General features: G+C 36.7%; 1 protein-coding gene across 2 annotated transcripts in view; it reads left to right on the top strand.

The window, feature by feature from the left end:
- Positions 1-16,412, top strand: part of MACROD2 (mono-ADP ribosylhydrolase 2) — a 1,127,318-nt gene that overhangs the window by 508,312 nt on the left and 602,594 nt on the right. For both annotated transcript variants that reach the window (XM_083369818.1, XM_083369817.1), the window contains exon 6: positions 16,081-16,202. In XM_083369818.1, the coding sequence (XP_083225944.1) occupies positions 16,081-16,202 (122 nt within the window). The remainder of the gene's footprint in view (positions 1-16,080; positions 16,203-16,412) is intronic.

Here is a 16,412-nt window from a genome sequence, read left to right as displayed (position 1 = left end):
TCAAAAGTTAAAGAAATGGTTTTAAACTCTAGGAACTTGTCCAGGCAGTCTCCGAGAATCAGACATGATTGAATGAAGAAAAAAAATGTTACCATTCAAGAAATATGCGGGTACTCATATGTTATGGTTGTAGGGTTTTTTATTTGCTCTTTATGTTTTTTTCTTTTGTAACTTTTTTCAAATAATGTTTTTCTTTAATCATTGGCAGCAAGCAGTACATTGTCAAAATGTTTAAATTTTTAATATTTCCTTTCATTCTGTAAGCTGCATCTAATTTATATTCTCCAAGTAAATACAGTAAATTGTTCATAAAAAATAAACACTGTGCTTAAGCAGACTGCCACATTCTCTATTTTGGATGCATTTGAAATCTGTTTTGAAAATAGTGATTTCTCATTATATACTCACTTTACACAAGTAAGAGAAAAGTCTTGGGAAGTAATTGTGTGGTATACTTGGCAATCCGAAAGATACATGAGGGTGGTTTTACTTATCCTGAGCTGATGCTTTGTTCCTCTTAATTTACTCTGGAGTTCCAAATTACAGAGTTCAACAGTCCCCACTTCAGAAATTAAGCAGGTCAAATGGGGTAATTTTCTTCAATGTTTTCAAATTTAAGTCAAGAAAGGATGCAGAATGTGTCTTCCTCAAACAGAGATCTCACCCACCCCCAACAACTCTTAATATTTAATTAGGGTTAGTGTGGTACAGGAAGTGGACTACAGAAGACATTTGCCTTTTCTTTTTCTTTTGCAGTGATCAGAAAACCCATGTCTTGTCAGAATCTTTTTAAAAGATTCCTTTTAGACAGTTCAGAATATAAATTACAGTACTTTGCACTAGTCAACCTTGGGCTGATTTCAAAAAGTTAAGTAGTACCTGGATGGGAGGCTACCAGGAAATATCCAAGGTAGAAAATTAGACTAAGTGCTTGAAAAATTATCTAGCCGATGGAAAAACATTTCATTTTTTTTAAAGAAAAGAGACATGGATGTGTTTGGGAAATCTCTAAAAGTCAAAGGAGACTTTATTTTACTTTTTGTGTTGCAAGTGGTAAGCATAGATCATGGGCATTGCACAGCTTTATACTAGTGGATCAGTAAATGAAAATCTATGGCATTATATATATTTTTTTGGGTTTCCCATAAATATGATGTTATTGAATTTGAACATTAAGAAAACTTATGCATCCAGATTAACTGATTCTACAATAAAAATGAGTGAAAATAATTGTGGGGGAAGCAGCAATTTTCACTTGGTTTAAATATTTTAAAAATAATTTAGTTATTATAAATGTCATTATTTAAAAATGTTGGGTATTCCTTCCTTTATTTCATATCTTGTGGAGAATCTGAGCCTGCAAGGGTTTTCACAATTCATGCCACGAGCCTGGGTATTTTGCATCATAATCTAAAATGTCACCAAAGAGTCTTGTTTTTCACTTAAATAATTACATTTTGTCAAGACCTGCATATCATTATGGGAATACAGTAAGTAGTCATTTTATGGGATTTATTGGATTTTTCCCCTTTTGTGTCAAAGAACATAGTTACTTTCTTGAACTTTTCTTACTCTTTAATCATTGACAGCTTCTTGTAGTTTTCACAATGTGTTGTCCTTTAAAGTCATAAATGACCCAAATTTTCAGCACACTAATTAAAATTCCATTTCTCATGAATTTCTTAATCGAGTGCAAGTCGTTATGTGCTTTGTTGATTCTTAAGTGCAAAGATAATTGCAATGGGCAGCATGAAAGTGGTTTGATTATTGCCTGTCGACTCTTGTGAATTCTAATAGGTCTAATTGCATAGCATCAATTCATCATCTCAGCATCACTTTTTTTTATTATTAGCTCTCCAAATTGTAATTTGCTCATAAAGGAGTGTTGTAGTATATCAGTGCTGGCATGTTACCTGGCCTATTGTAATTTTCAGCCTTTGCCTAATGTTATTGAAAATAAAGGTTTATTAAACAGTGCCCCCTTTCCTGAAACTAATTTAAAAGATGGGCTTCATGGGCAATTTGGTATGTCTATGCTTGAATTTGCATCTATGATACTTCTTGTAAATGACAGTCCAGACTGTTCATATTAATCAACAAGATAATTTGTTTGCTCAGGGAAAAAAAATAGAGTGTTAGAATCTATTACTCAGCAAAGCTCATAAAGAAAGATGAAGGTCTAAGACCATTATTATGCTTCCTAAAGAAAGAAAAGGAAGAGAAAAAAATTGTAGTGGCCCCCACTTGAATAAGAATATTGCCTTGCTATCCCAACTCTAGGTCAGAGCAGCACTGACTTGACATTGCTTCACAAAGAAGTAAATGTGATCAGTCTTGCAGTGATTTGAGAACTAATGTCATTCAATCTTGATGAGTACCTGGAGTAATGAGATTTGGCATGGGTATATTTGTATGTAATTGTTTTTAGTTGACTTTTGCTTGTGTGTGTAAGCTTGTATGGCCCTGTGAGTCAGTTTCACTCCTAGTGACTGTGTGTTGTTCCTGCTGTTTTCTTGACAATGTTTTGCGGAAGTGTCCTTAACGTCTTCCTAGAGCTGAGACAGAGAGTGACTGGCCCAAACTCCCCCAGTTGAGATTATGTCTAATGCAAGATGAGAACTCAAGAGTATCCTGGTTTGTAGCCCAGTGCCTTTAATCACTACATCAAACTTGCTCTCTGTTTCTTATTTGCCTTGGTTCTATTATGTATTGATCTCTGTGATTTATTGCTACATAGGCTATTGTGAGTCGCAGAATTCAGTTCTATACACATTTGATAACTAAATAAACTAGTTATTTGTTTTTTTATAGAAACTATATGGTAGTCCATCTCAATTTTGTGACTTTTGGCAGTTCACAAAGCAAGAGATGTGAACAAGCCCCCTAAAAATTATATCCCAGTGTACTGACAATCTGGCCCCAATGCCTGAGAAAAAAGCCAGGTTTCAAGGCTTTCCAGAAGGCTAATAGAGTCAGAGCCATGTGAGTCTTGGGGATGGATGGGATATTATGCAATAGGACAGATGCCATGACAAAGAAGGCACATTTCTGAATCTCACTAGATGATTCAGTTTCACAGAAGTGGAACATGCTCATTCTGTCAGATTTAGTAGGATGGACACAAATAATTGAGGTGCGGGTTATCCCACAAATAACCATGTCATCTGCCACCAACAAATTAAAGTAAATTGTACCTGGGAGTCTATTGGGAGCCTGACATATAGCCCAATGCCCTCATTGCAGCATTCTGGATCAAACATGTCTAATAAATAAAAGAATGAAATCCTGATCCTTTGCATTTAGACTTCAGTCGGAATATGCATTCAAAAGAATTACTTTGCATTTTACTGGAACACAAACATAACACACACCCCTCCTTGCAATCTTCAAGTATGCTTACATGGCAAAAAAAAAAGGGGGAAAAAGAGGAATTGTGTGTTGAGAGACATGTGGAGACAGGGAAGAAGAGCTTTCAAAGCTGCTTAGCAAGTCATGGAAAAGTTGTAGTTGCTTTAACTTTTGAGGAAAGGGAATTCTTTCATCCTGTGCGCTCCGAAGCACTTGCTTTTTCAGAACTCTAGCTATATGGTTTGAGGCCCAGCCCCATATATAACCAAAGGAAAAAGAAAACAAAAATGGAGCCCTTCCCCCTCACCAGCTTTTTCTCAGCTGCAGGGAATTTTGTCCTGTAAATAATCTGTCAGCTTCAACTCTGAAGATAGAATTATTACTTGGAGCTATATTGCAAGCTGCCTAACTATCCCTCCTTTTTATGTGTGGACTCTCTCTCCCTGGGTTTGCTTGTATAGGAGTTGATCCTGAGCTCTGAAAACCTATGGCTAAAGCAAATCAATAGGCGCCCCTATTCCTTGATTAAAACCATGACTCGAAGCCTGTTTGCCAAATGTGATTTGTTAACCCAAACGTGTAGTTTCTTGATTTGATTTCCCAATAAACTTTGGCAAAGTCAGACAAAGATAGTGAGGAGATTAGAACATGTGATGGATTGAATGGGGCAGCCGGCCTTTTCTTTAATTCAAGAGAAAAGACTAATGCCTCCTTCCCCCCCCCCCGCCCAAAATGGCACGGCTTGAAAGATACCTACAAAGTTTCCTTCCCATCACTTTTAAAGTTAGAGTAGGGAAATGGATTCAGATTCCTAACTACTAGTGGATATACTACAAGGGGCAGATTGGGGGAATACCTCAGAAGGATGCTATTATTTTCTTGGCCGTTTCTCTGAGCATCCTGTGTAGGATTTTGGATGACCATAGTAGGAAGGGGGAAAAAAGTTGAATTAGAAAGGCCTTTGTCCTAGTGCAGCACAACTTTTTTTACGTTACTTTGCTTTACCCAGATCCATTTGTGAGGCAGGGGGGGTGAGATACAAAAGGTGAACCAATTATTTCAGTACCAGAGTACTGATTTATCTGATGTATGCCACAGCCCCAGGACTAGGTCAAATTGGGTTACATATATAAAAAAAAATGTGTGATTGGGATGTGATTGACATCCTCTCATTTTAACGGGGTGCTTATATGGCCTGTTTCTTCGCCATCATTTACTGGCATTTGAGTTACTCTTTTGTCCCTTGGATGGAGGCAAACATGGAACTTGAATCTTGAATTCAAATTCCCTCTCAGGCATAAACAGATTAATAGGTCTGCCTGCATTAGCCCCAGCAGTCATTCATCTGTGAAATGGGAATTATTGGACCTGTCATGCTTTTACAGGTATGAATGAGTTTTGATAATACCAGATGTGTGCATATTAAACCTGTTGTATAGATGGTGATGGCTCCTGAGAAATATATACATTTGGAAGAAAAGCTGATTTCTCCAGATTTACGTGTTCTGAGAAATCCCTGGTTTTTGAGAAATTAAATTCCAAACATAAGCTTGGTTTATTTTCCCATGGAACTTTTTGCACAATATAAAACAACTACTGTGGTTCGCCTGTCACTTTCTTGCCATTCAGATCCTTTCTCTTTCAGTGGCAGTTAAAAATGCACATGCCATAGAAGAAGTGAATAATGAGCATGTTCATTTTAACACATATGATAATTTTCTCAATGATTTAGTGATTCATTTTTTTTAAAAAAAGGTGGGGAAAAGGGAGAAACGATTGCTTTTAAAAATACCTTCTTTTGGTTATAGTGAAATGTGCTGTAACAGATCATTTCTCTTTCTAGCAAGCACACACTTGCATAGGTATAAGACAGGGGTAGGCAACCTTGGCTCTTTTATGATGCGTGGACTTCAACTCCCAGAATTCCTGAGCCAGCATGGCTCAGCTTGGAAACCTCTCCCTTTCCCCTCAGCATGGCTGGCTCAGGAATTCTGGGAGTTGAAGTCCACGAGTCATAAAAGAGCCAAGGTTGCCTACCCTTGGTATAGGAAGAAAGTGAGCTGTAGTGGATCTGTGTGTGGATAAGTAAAAAGCAGTATAAGAGCCGTACAGTTCAAAGACTGGGATTAACTCATTTGTGAGGAACAAAATACTTCTCTCCTTTCCATTCCATTCCCATTTTTGTAATGCACACAAGAAGATGGGATAATATGTTGGTAGTAATAATGTTCACCAGTGTCTTCTCAAGGCTATTATATTTCAGAATGATTCAGAGTATTAATGCTTACGTATGTAGTTTAAGACCTAAGACCAAAGTATAAGGAAAGAGTTGGGATTAAGCAGTACTGTATTCATTACTTCAATTATCCCTGTTTTGGGACTGGAAAAAAAATGTGGTTTTATTCTATAAATAAGTAAATCAACAACTAAATCCTTACAGCTGCTTCCTTTGAGAAAATGCATATGTTTGCTTAGTGCCTTCAATAAAATTAATTCTATATTTCATTAACCTACAGGAAAAAGATAGTAGCTGATTTAAAATATACATTTCTTCGATCAAAATCTATACTTGAAGTCTCGCAAAGTGAGAGACATTTCAGCTCAAAAAATTAAATCATTCTGATGTCAAGGGAGAAAAGAAAGTCAGTGTTTTCTTCCTTTTAAACTCTAAACAGAAATTAAATATTAAGAAACAACATATGCAGCTAATTTTAAATTAACAGATATCTATGGTATGCTAAAATTACAGATTCTAATCTGGAATAATGAGCATTTTGTAAGAGAAATTAAAGGAAAATGGCCATTCTGTATAGCAAAATATATCACACTTATCAGAATAGTATATTTAATGTTTTAGAATACTAAATAATATTGCTTTTAAGTGAGTTAGCATTTTTCTTTTTCTTGAATTAACATGACTTGGGATTTTCTATCACCTGACTGATAAAATTGAGACTTTTGCCATTTTTTTTCCTGGCATCTGTCCATCCATCCATATAGTGTAATGTCTTCTGTCTTGAAATTCATACTATCCATATCATGACTGATAGGGTAAGGCCTTATTATATGGTTTCTTAGCTTGACCAGGAATGGTTGTAAATCCATGAATGCAAGTGATCAGAACATATAACTGATTCTCAATTTGGTGTGCCTTATTATATGGTTTCTTAGCTTGACCAGGAATGGTTGTAAATCCATGAATGCGAGTGATCAGAACATATAACTGATTCTCAATTTGGTGTGCCTTATTATATGGTTTCTTAGCTTGACCAGGAATGGTTGTAAATCCATGAATGCGAGTGATCAGAACATATAACTGATTCTCAATTTGGTGTGTTAGTTGGTTAGCCATTTTAAAAACACCATGCACCTCTTTTAAAACAGCAAATCCTGCTTTGCTGCCATTTGCTCATTTGCATAGTCCTCTCCCATTGACAGGAATCATTATCCTCTGTAAACACTGAAAGTTTTATTGACTGATTCATGTAATCAAAAAGTTAAATGTAACAATTCCAATTTCTTTACAATATAATTGATGTGACAGAACTCGATATGCAGACTCATTTTTTTGTAAGCTCTGGCTGACCTAAAACTATATATTCACAGGTCTAAACCTTTTTCTGGCTTAAGGTTAAATAGTTGTGGTTAAACGAATTATTCTGGGATGCACAAAATCACAAAAATATCTAACATCACTCAAATTTATCTTTCTTTTGGATTAGAAACTATTGTTCTTGATGGTGGGAAATGGAAAAAAAATGAGAGTTTTGGGAAAGGCAGCTATGCTTGCCATAGCTTGATTGCCAATTTTGTGCACAGCACCCAAAGTGTATCCCATTCTTGGCATAGGAAGCCCCGGCTTTTCTTTTATCCCTCCACTCATATAGTTTTTGCTGTTGCTATGCTTGTGATGTTCCTCTTCACAGACTGATAAACGCAGAACTATTCCCTCTGTGCCTTTCACTGTTCACTCACCATGTAAGTTTTACAACTGACCAATATAGCAGCTGTTAAATAGTACCTCTATCCATATTATTTATTCTCTGCTTTTTTTCTCTCTGCTTGTACGGATGTAGGAAAAAAAATACCCCAACCCTATATTCTCCATCTGAAGTATCATGTCCTCAGGACAGAAGCAGGCAATTGTCCCAAAATAGCACAGTGGAAACTGAATAACATCATAGCATATGAAACCGGAGAGTGCATGTGTGTGAAAAAGAGGGATGGGCAGGGTGATTGCATGGAGTGCATAGGGGAAAAAAAAGAGGAAACCAGATTTGGCCTGTATCTGAAGGGAGAAGGAAAAGGAGACTCATATAAACATTGTGGTGAGAAGAACATCTCATTGCATAGACATTTTTAACCAAAATGAGAAGCTAATTACAATGGCCTGAGATGAATAGCTTAAAAGAGAGTGATTTTTTAAAATAAATTGAAGCTAACGAAGTTGGATTTTTTTCCAAGCAGCACATATTCTTCTAAATTAGAAAAGCCTTTTAGTGAGAGAAAGCTTCGAGTAGATTTATGTGGAAACTCAAAATCTGCCAGAGAGCTGGTTGTTAATAAAAACATCTTTATATCTTACAGTTTAAGAGAGATTTTTAGACTCCAAAGGTTTCTGTATGCTTTTAGTAGTTAAATAGAGATATAATTGGAAAATGTTGATTACTTATTATGGTCCAACCAAACCTAATGTTTTCTGAAATGTTTTGGGTTAAAGGTTGACCAGATAACGTCTGCTGGATGAGAAGGTGGGGAGATGGGGGTTAATTTAATTCTAAATTAAATTTATTGGATCAGAATAAAATTTCAAAAACCAATCAACCAATCAAACAAAAAAAAAAGAGGATTCCCATAATCAGTGCTTTTTTTTGTAAAATAAAAAGGTGCCGGAACTCACACATGTCATACAACCCGCCTTGCCTACCCTACAAGGTTCTATCCAAAAAAGGTGCCGGAACTCCGTTCTGAGCGTTCTATGAGAAAAAAAGCCCTGCCCATAATATTATGCTATATTATAGTAAAGAAAATCTTAATAGTACTTATTTTCCATTTTGTAATTTTTAAAATAAATGTTAGTATTATACTAAGTACATAACTTTGGGCTTGTAATACTAATGCATAATAAAGTTATTTGAATTAATGTCATGAAAATAGAATTTGGCATCAGTTTTGAATGTATTTTGAGAGCAATGCATATGTTGGTTTCACTTAAACACATTGATAAGTCAATGGCTGCTTCTTTTTTGGAAAGTCAAAACATACCTAGAATCTTCATATTAAAGTTATGTTTTTCTTGCAATGATAGTGATATATTTTCCTAACTTTATAAAATGTCATTGGACTTACTTAATAATGTATTTATTTATTAAATCTAAATAATAATAATAATAGTCAATGCAGTTCAACTGTTTAGCAGCAACATCAGAATGGACTTTGGACTTGGAAAATGTGCTATATTATCCATGCAACAAGGAAAAGTGGGAAAAATAGAAGGAATAGAACTGGGAAACAGAAATATTATGAAAGCTCTAGCAAAGGATGACGGTTACAAATACCTAGGCATATTGGAAGCAGATAACATCTTGAATGGAAAAGTCAAAGAGTCAACACAAAAGGAATACATCAGAAGAGTCCGCAAAATACTAAAATCAAAGCTGAATGGTGGAAATATAATTAAAGCCATTAATACATGGGCAGTCCCAGTGATACGCTACCCAGCTGGAATTATCAACTGGAGATTGGCCGAATTGGAACACCTAGACCGGAAAATGCATAAACTTTTGAACATGCACCATGCTCTACATCCACGAAGTGACATCGGCAAATTGTACCTGCCAAGAAAAATAGGGGGCAGAGGGCTACTGCAAATCCACCAAACTGTAGAAGAAGAAAAACAAAGTTTGAATGATTATGTGAATCAAACTACAGAAAAATTGCTGCAGGCTGTGAAAACAGAGAGCATTATCAAAATAACAGAAACAAAGGCAGAATATAAGGAAAAACGGCTGGATGATGGATTAAATAGATGGAAAACCAAAGCTTTGCATGGACAATGTTTGAAAAACATTGAAGGAAAATGTGATAACAACTTGACATGGGCATGGCTTAAGATGGGAACCATCAACAAAGAAACAGAAGGCTTAATACTGGCTTCTCAAGAACAAGCACAACAAACTAATGCCATGAAAGCAAAGATACAAAATCTACTGACAATCCAAATTGCCAACTTTGCAACAACAAAGCTGAAACTATTTTACATTTAATATGTGAGTGCAGCAAAATCGCACAAACTGATTACAAAGGTACGCATGACCAAGTTGCTAAAGTAATCCACTGGGCATTGTGTAAAAAATATGACTTGCCTGTGTCCGAAAAGCCGTGGGAACATAGGGTGGAAAAAGTTGTCGAGAATGAGAGGGTGAAGATCTTGTGGGACTTCCGAATACAGACAGATCACCATTTGGAACACAACATGCCAGATATCACAGTTGTAGAGAACCGAAGCGTACAGCTGATTGATATTGTTGTACCAGGAGATGCCAGTGTCGAAGAAAAAGAACTGAAAAAAATTATGAAATACCGCGACCTGGCCATCGAAACTGCGCGATTATGGATAAAACGCATAACAGTGATACCCATTGTTATCGGGGCACTGGGAACTATGTCCAAAAACTTTACAAAACACATCAAGAAATTGCAACTTCCTGCAATAATTCCAGCAAAGCTACAAAAAACTGCGCTACTTGGAACATCTTACATTTTAAGGAGATACCTGGTCGATACCTAGGAGCAGCCCGTGTCAACCATTACTGCCAGTCAATTTGAGTGTTCAGTTGACTGAGTTTCATGTTTTATGAATAAAAGTTTTATAATAATGGCTAAGAGCAGGAAAGTTGAAGAAAGAGACCGAGGGACTAATTCTGGCTGCATAAGACCAAGCCTTAAGGACAAATACACACAAAATCAAAATTGAGAAGACAGCAACAGAAAGTAAGTACCACCTATGCAAAGAAGCTGAAGAAACAGTGGACCACCTGGTAAGCTGCTACAAGAAGATTGCACAGACTGACTACAAGCAGCGGCATGACAAAGTAGCAACAATGGTGCATTGGAAGATCTGCAAGAAATATCATTTGAATTGAATTGAATTGAATTGAATTGAATTTATTAAATTTATATGCCACCCTTCTCCCTAAGGACTCAGGGTGGCTCACAACAATAAAAAGTTAAAAACATAAAATACAAAATTTAAAAAAGAATTAAACAATGAAGTAAATACATAACAATAGACCCAATAAAACCAAATTTAAAACTACAGTCAGAACTGGTGGGATCATAAAATAGAGAAAGTCATAGAAAATGATAAAGTTAAACTGCTCTGGGACTTCAGAATTCAAACAGACAAGCACCTGCAACATAACACCCTGGACTTAACAATTGTCAATAAGAAAGACAAAAAAGTCTGAATAGTGGACGTGGCAGTGCCTGGAGACAGCAGAATAGATGAGAAAAAGTTGGAGAAGATAACAAAATACAAAGACCTACAAATAGAAATAGAAAGACTGTGGCAAAGGCAAGCAAGGGTAGTACCAATAGTAATAGGTGCCTTGGGTGCAATCCCAAAAGAACTGGAGCACCACTTGAACACCATTGGCATTGACAAATTTGCTATTAGTCAATTGCAAAAGGCAGCCTTACTAGGAACTGCTTCCATCCTTCGACGATATCTATAATACCATCAAACATCCACATCTGCCTATCCCAGGTCCTTGGTAAGGACTCAATAGGTAGACAAAAATGCCAAATCTAGTCTGAACGTCTGGCTGACTGTGTGATGATCAATAATAATAATAATAAGCAGCACCTTGAGGGCAGGGGGGTAAGGGCGGGGGTGGGTGGACAGAGCGGGGGCGGGTCAGGTTGGTTTTTGGGCACTCAGTCTCTAAAAGGTCTGCCATCACTGGCCTAGACAATGGTCTGATAAAAGCAATTTAAGTCCAAAGAGGGAGGGATGGCCAAAAGCATCTCAGAAGTGGGGGGGAGGGCTCCCTCGTTTTCAGAAGAGTAAAAACGAGAGATGGGAAGGGCACTTTCAGGCTTGCAAGATTCTGGCAATATAAATACAATAAAGATAGATCTAGTACTCCTGTTTGGGCTTATTGTCTGGGCTACCTTGCAAGACTAATATTGTCTCACCTTTTTTTAGAATAACTTTAAGATCAGATTAATACAGGCTTTTCTTTTAAATCACTGTCATTTCAGTTCCTTGTGAGATATTCTTGAAAAAGCATATTTCAGAATTGGATGAACAAGCAGGAATTGCACATATGGTATAGAGTAGAGTGTTTCTCTTCAGAATTTCAGACAGCTGTACTTTTCCCCAGGGCTGAGTCCAGACACTGTATTTCCTGAAATGAAGGAACAGATCAACAAGACAAGATGTTAGACAATGTCTTTTCCAGTTCCGTATACAGAAGTTGACTAGAAAGTTGCATCTTTCATCAACATTGACAAAGAGCCAATATCTTTCACTGCGTTTTTAGGGATAATGATAGCGGTAGCTCTATATTCCTTTACTTTCTAGTTGTCGCTCTACTCCTGTCCCATAACATTATGTGACTACGATGTTCAGTCCAGTAGCACATCTGGACCCTATTTTACATCTTGGTTCCCACTGAAGATCTTTATTGAACTTTGCTGGTGAATCTGGTAACTTCTTTTCTATGCATAATATAATTTTTATTCATGGTAATTAGTTTATAGAACTTGTAAAAGGATGTAATATTCCTAGTTAAGTAGATGTTTACTCCCCCATCCGCTTTCAAGTTATCCTGACAACATTCAAGAGACTGTTTACATTCCTTTTTGACACTGTGCTCCTCATGGGTTGTCACAAAAGGCAGCAGGTAGGTAGCAAGGGACATGAATGAAAAATAGCAAATATGTCTTTTTGTCTGATAGAATATATGAACCCTCGCGTGTATGTGGGAATTGTGGTTCCATTAATTATGCTGCTCTCTACAAACTGAAACCATTTTATACTTTATCTGCTAATGTTGTTGTTTAATTTTGCTTTGAAGAATATATGCCTGGGTATGTTTTTAACACTTTTTTTTACTCTTTCATGACTACAAATAGAGTTGTTCTATAGAACGTATAATTTGAATTTTACATGATACTTTTATGGGTAAGAATTTACTTATACCTGTATACCAGGATGGTAACTATTATGGGTAGTAGATTGCTTGTGCATCTACTACCATTGCTAGATCCAATAGAAATGTGTCTCACATAAATATGTCACCCTTCTTCCTTTGCTGTAGGAATAAAAATGATCCTAAAACAACACTTCCAGAGTTCTCCTCCCCCCCCACTAAAAATATGTGGAATCCTCCTTTGAATCTGGTTTAACTATGGATAGCTAGTGTGATTCGCAGTTGAATTCAGTGCTGATTGATTTGAGTTCAGATCCCTCATGGATCTTAAAAACTCATTTTGGAAGAAGGCTAGAGTAGTACATAAATATATTAACTTAAATATTTGATTTCTGTTCACGTCTTTTGTTTTCCATAACTCAATTTGGATGAGTGTCCTTTATAGTCACAGACTGTATCTCAGAGCCAACACTGAGAGTCATTAGTGGCATTTTATCTTCTGTAAAGTGACCGCTAAAATACTCAGAATAGTTTTGTGCTACATATTTTTTTTACTTTTTCCGTTTGTTTAAAGATACAGTTTTAGAAAGTATTGAAAAGCTGAGTGAAATTTTGGAATTTGAGGCTTGAGGTTCTTCTTCCTTCATCCATGTTTGTAAGTTTTACATAAATTAGATTTTATTTTAAACTTTCCTCTGATGTTTCCCTCAGTGATCAAGAGCATTAGTGAGAACAGACTTAACGTAGCTCCCTAAAGTTCTTTGCCTTCTCCTTCTTTTCTCTTCCTTTCTGCCTTCCCCTTCTCTTGCCTTCCTTTAATCTTATATTTGTTTTTAATCCTAAAAATCAGTCTGCTGATTTCACACAAGTGTTAGAACATTGTCTCTTTTATTGCTAAAACATAAGCACTCACAGCCATTTTATATCACTCTGTATGTTAGCATTCTTTGAAAGATTTTGGAACAGTCGTGACAGCATATGTTTCCCGTATGGCTCCCAGCTTTGGGGTTGGGAGCAGGAACGGAGAGGATTCGTATCCTAATTGAGTGCTGCTTTCAAAGAGTCTCTTCTAGCCCATCTTTAGCCTGTTTGTCGAAGTAGTAATCTAAAGCAGCCCCACAATTCTTGATGTGTTTCCTCCTCTTTCATAAATGAATGAATTTATTTTGAAAATGCCTCTGTCTTTTTACACTAGAGTCTCAAAGTCTCTAATGCATTCTAGATACTGCATTTTTGCCAATCTTTTATGTGCAATATTTATGCCATTAGAGAAAAAAAAAAGGTAGTGCTGTCTTGTATTTAAATGCCAACTGCACTCTTTTAGGGAAACTAAAATTTTATAGTAATCAAATTGCTCTACAAGCCATATTTGTCTCCAAAGGCATTTGGCAAGCAGAAATTCTAGTTAAAACTTTTAATGTTTCTTGCACGAGAGGTAAGGGTCTTTCAACTAGAGGAAATGCACTGTAAAATAGCAAGATTTTTAAAAATCACTTATCTGTTAGGAAAATGCAGCATCAAAATTGCAGCAATATACCAAGCTGATCATTTAATTCTAATTTGCAAAACATTTATCAAAATCACAAAGAAATGGCCTCCCAAAGCATAATGTTTCTTGCAGCCAAAGCAGATGTTTAATAATTAGTAGGCTTGTTTTTCTTTTTTTGCTCTTGATACTCCCTTTTAAAATGTGTATAATTTGGACATTGTTAATTACGACTGATGTAGTAATTCTGCTGGCCTAGGTTTGGCAATCAAATGTCAAATCTGATTGCTTGCTCCTGCAGTATTTTTGGCAATAAGTATTTATAGCTGAAGAGGAAGTCCTACTGTGACCACATTTTGTGGCATTTCAGGAGTTGGCAGAATAAATAAAATAAACTTTCTCTGATTAAGGTACTGTGTTGGCTTCAGCTATAAAAATATTTGCATTTTTAAAAACAACAACCCAGGACTCAAACCTTCCACATGCAGATGTGTTGCCCTACACAGTCCACTGTGTCTGTTACCTTCAAATACAGTAAACATGATAATGAAAAGTAATGGCATGTGGAAACAGAGACTTCTCTCCATTCATTTTTGAATTGGTTCCACTGGCAATAAATCCCCATTTATTATTGGTCTGCCTAAAATGCATATGTGTGAGTCAGCTCAAAGAGGTAAAACCAGCATTAAATCTATATTTCAATCCTGTGTTGTTATCCTTCTTGTCATCTGGAAAGCCCTATGTGTCAAATTCAAATTTCAGTTATTGGAAGTAATGTTAAATAGCTTTGCTCCTAATTACTCTAGGTGTAATCCTCCAGCCAAATTATTCACCCCTCCTACCCTATAACTAGGGGAAATAACTATGATTAAAAGAGAAGGTTGATTATTTCCTTTTTATGTGCTTCTCAGTATGATGTTTACAGCTGTCAGAATGTTTGGCTGTGTAAATCCTTTCATGTTTGATTTTACTGGGTCCATGGAGTTTACTGACAAAACAAATTCCCTGGTAGATATTTCCCTTTGACAGTTATTTAAATCTTTATGTTTGCTAATCTACAAAGAAAATGGCAGGATTGAAATGCTGTTTCAGCATCCTTGGGAGAGCTTGGCATGTTTGAGAGAACCTGGCCAAATGCAATTGATGGATCCTGTTTCCCCCAGCATGCTGACTCGGTCAAAGGGAGTGGAGAATAAAAGCAGCTGAAAAAATAAGCCTTTTTCCCCCCTTACAACATCCATTGCTGTGGCCTGACAGCAGAGAACATAGCCCTTAAGCACTGATTGGTTGCAATGAACAAACCAGAATGTGATGTCACAAAGCTTTGCCAATACTTTTAAGGTACAAGAGTATATGGGATAATTTAACACTGTCACCTGACACTCTTGAGAGGAGGATGAGGATTGTGTTCCCACAATAGTTTTTTTTTTAACCTGGTTGTGCACTGCCAGAATCACCACTAAAGTGGTTTAATTTGATTAGTAGTGACTGCATTGATTGTATTGTGGGAACAGGGCGTGGCATCCTGACCCCCAGTTTTCTTCCTCCAGACTCTTCACTTTTCCTTGCCTGTGTTTTTTTTTGGGGGGGGGGGTAGATTTCTGAGCTGATTTTCTCCAACCAGAAGCATTCCTCTTCTAAATGTTGATCCCTAAGGGCCTTCTTTTGTCTTTGTAGATGATTCTAGGCAGTAATTACTTCCTGGTTCTCCAAGGGAAAAAGGATTCTTTCTCAACACAAAACAACCATTGCTTTACATTCACAGGGGTGTCAAACTGCCTGCAGGAGGGCTGGACACGTCATCAGGAAACCGCGCCCACCACATTGTTGGCAATGGAGAAAAAGCTTTGATAGTGTAATGTGACATCACGAGTTTGACATGTCTGCTTTAGAAGGTAGCCCCAGTGCAAGACCTGGAAGAGTTGTACCTACCTCTTACATCATCCAACTCACAGGGTTGGGGACATTGTCATTTATGAGGAAAAACTCATTAGAGTCCATCTGCTGTTTTGCCAATTTGCCTTTGACGTTTTGTACAATTTTAATTCAAGATTCGATGATATTCATTGATTGTGTTATTCTTTGCAGATGTCATTCACACTGTGGGCCCTATAGCTCGAGGACATATTAGTGATATCCATAAAGAAGATCTGGCAAATTGCTATAAAACCTCCTTGAAACTGGCAAAAGAGAACCTCATCAGATCGATTGTAAGTATGGATTGATTGATTAATTGCCAAACTCAAACTCCTGCCAGGAATTCTAACCCTAGCAATGTGTCATAACGCAAAGTATGAAAAAGAACTCCCCATCGCAAAAGTTTAGTTATTAATTAAATAGTTTCCCCCCCTCCCATCTGTATTACTTTGAAAGCAACTCAAGGTGGAGAACACAAGTAATATTTCTTCCTCCCCCTATTT

This window comes from Vipera ursinii (genome assembly GCF_947247035.1).
Source record: "Vipera ursinii genome assembly, chromosome: 1".
NCBI lineage: Eukaryota > Metazoa > Chordata > Lepidosauria > Squamata > Viperidae > Vipera > Vipera ursinii.
Note: the sequence above shows the minus strand (reverse complement) of the source record. Positions and strands in the feature narration are given on the sequence as shown.